This window comes from Verticillium alfalfae, genomic scaffold, assembly GCF_000150825.1.
Source record: "Verticillium alfalfae VaMs.102 supercont1.5 genomic scaffold, whole genome shotgun sequence".
NCBI classification, from domain to species: Eukaryota; Fungi; Ascomycota; class Sordariomycetes; order Glomerellales; family Plectosphaerellaceae; genus Verticillium; species Verticillium alfalfae.
Window position 1 is genome coordinate 1,108,363 of NW_003315034.1, and position 987 is coordinate 1,109,349.

At 66.7% G+C, this 987-nt stretch overlaps 1 protein-coding gene across 1 annotated transcript in view; it reads left to right on the forward strand.

Moving 5' to 3' along the window:
- Positions 1 to 96: 96 nt before the first annotated feature.
- VDBG_04663 (ELMO/CED-12 family protein) overlaps positions 97 to 987 on the forward strand; it is a gene marked incomplete at both ends in the record, with an annotated part of 2,121 nt that continues 1,230 nt past the window's right edge. The window contains one exon of the mRNA XM_003005011.1: positions 97 to 977. Within this exon, the coding sequence (XP_003005057.1) occupies positions 97 to 977 (881 nt within the window). The remainder of the gene's footprint in view (positions 978 to 987) is intronic.

The following is a 987-nucleotide window of genomic DNA, read 5'->3' on the forward strand; positions in this document are numbered from 1 at the left end:
CTCCGTGGCCTCGTCATACTGCGCCGCCTGATTATGAGCACCGGCGCAACACCTTGGCCTACTCCCTGCAGCCTGACCCGCCTGCTCGAGGTTGACATGGGCTGGGACATATTCGAGGGTCCCGCTGCCGGCGACCTCGTCGAGCGCGTGGTCGAGCTCATCGTCACGAACCCCCTCGTCAACATTCTGCGCGGCGCCATGTCCATCCTCGTCGCCCTCGTCAGCCACTCGCAGTCCGACGCGGGCGCACGCAACCCCGCCACCGCCGGCGCGAGACTGCCCGGGTCCTTTGGCTTCCGCGCCCTGAAGCCCGCCGTCGCCGTCTACCCGCACTTCTTCGAGCTCGTCATCGCCCAGCTGCAGTCCGCCGACCACGCCCTCTGCGCCAACGCCCTCATGCTCATCAACGCCCTCATCCGGGACGCTGTCTCGAGCGAGGCCGCCGCCCGCGAGGCCGCCACCGTCGGCCTGGCCACCAAGTCATCGGCCGCCGCCGCCGCAGCCCAGGGCGCCCCCATGGAGGAGTGGTCCAAGTTCATCAAGCGACTGCAAGATCTCGGTCTTATCAAGGCCGTCTACAACCTCATGCAGAGCTCGGCCCTGCAGGATCTCGCCCACCCTCTCCTCGAGTTTCAGTCCCTGACCAAGCTCCTGCTGCGCAAGTGGCGCGAGGTCCGCGTCGACGTCGAACGCCCCGAGCACCGGAGAGGTCTCAAGGGCCTCCACATTGCGAGCGCGCCCGACCGCCCTGCCGTCAACGGCATCGCGTCCAACAGAGACGAGCAAGCCGACACTGTGGCGGCCATGACGACAAGGAAGGGCAGTCGACGGCACAATCCCGAAAAGTGGCGACGACTCGGCTTCGAGACGGAGAGCCCGGCCCAGGAGTTCGACGTGACGGGCTTTCTCGGCATGATGGACCTCACCGACTACGTGCGCAAGCACGAGGACGGCTTCCAGAAGATCCTCCTCGAGCAGTCGACGAAT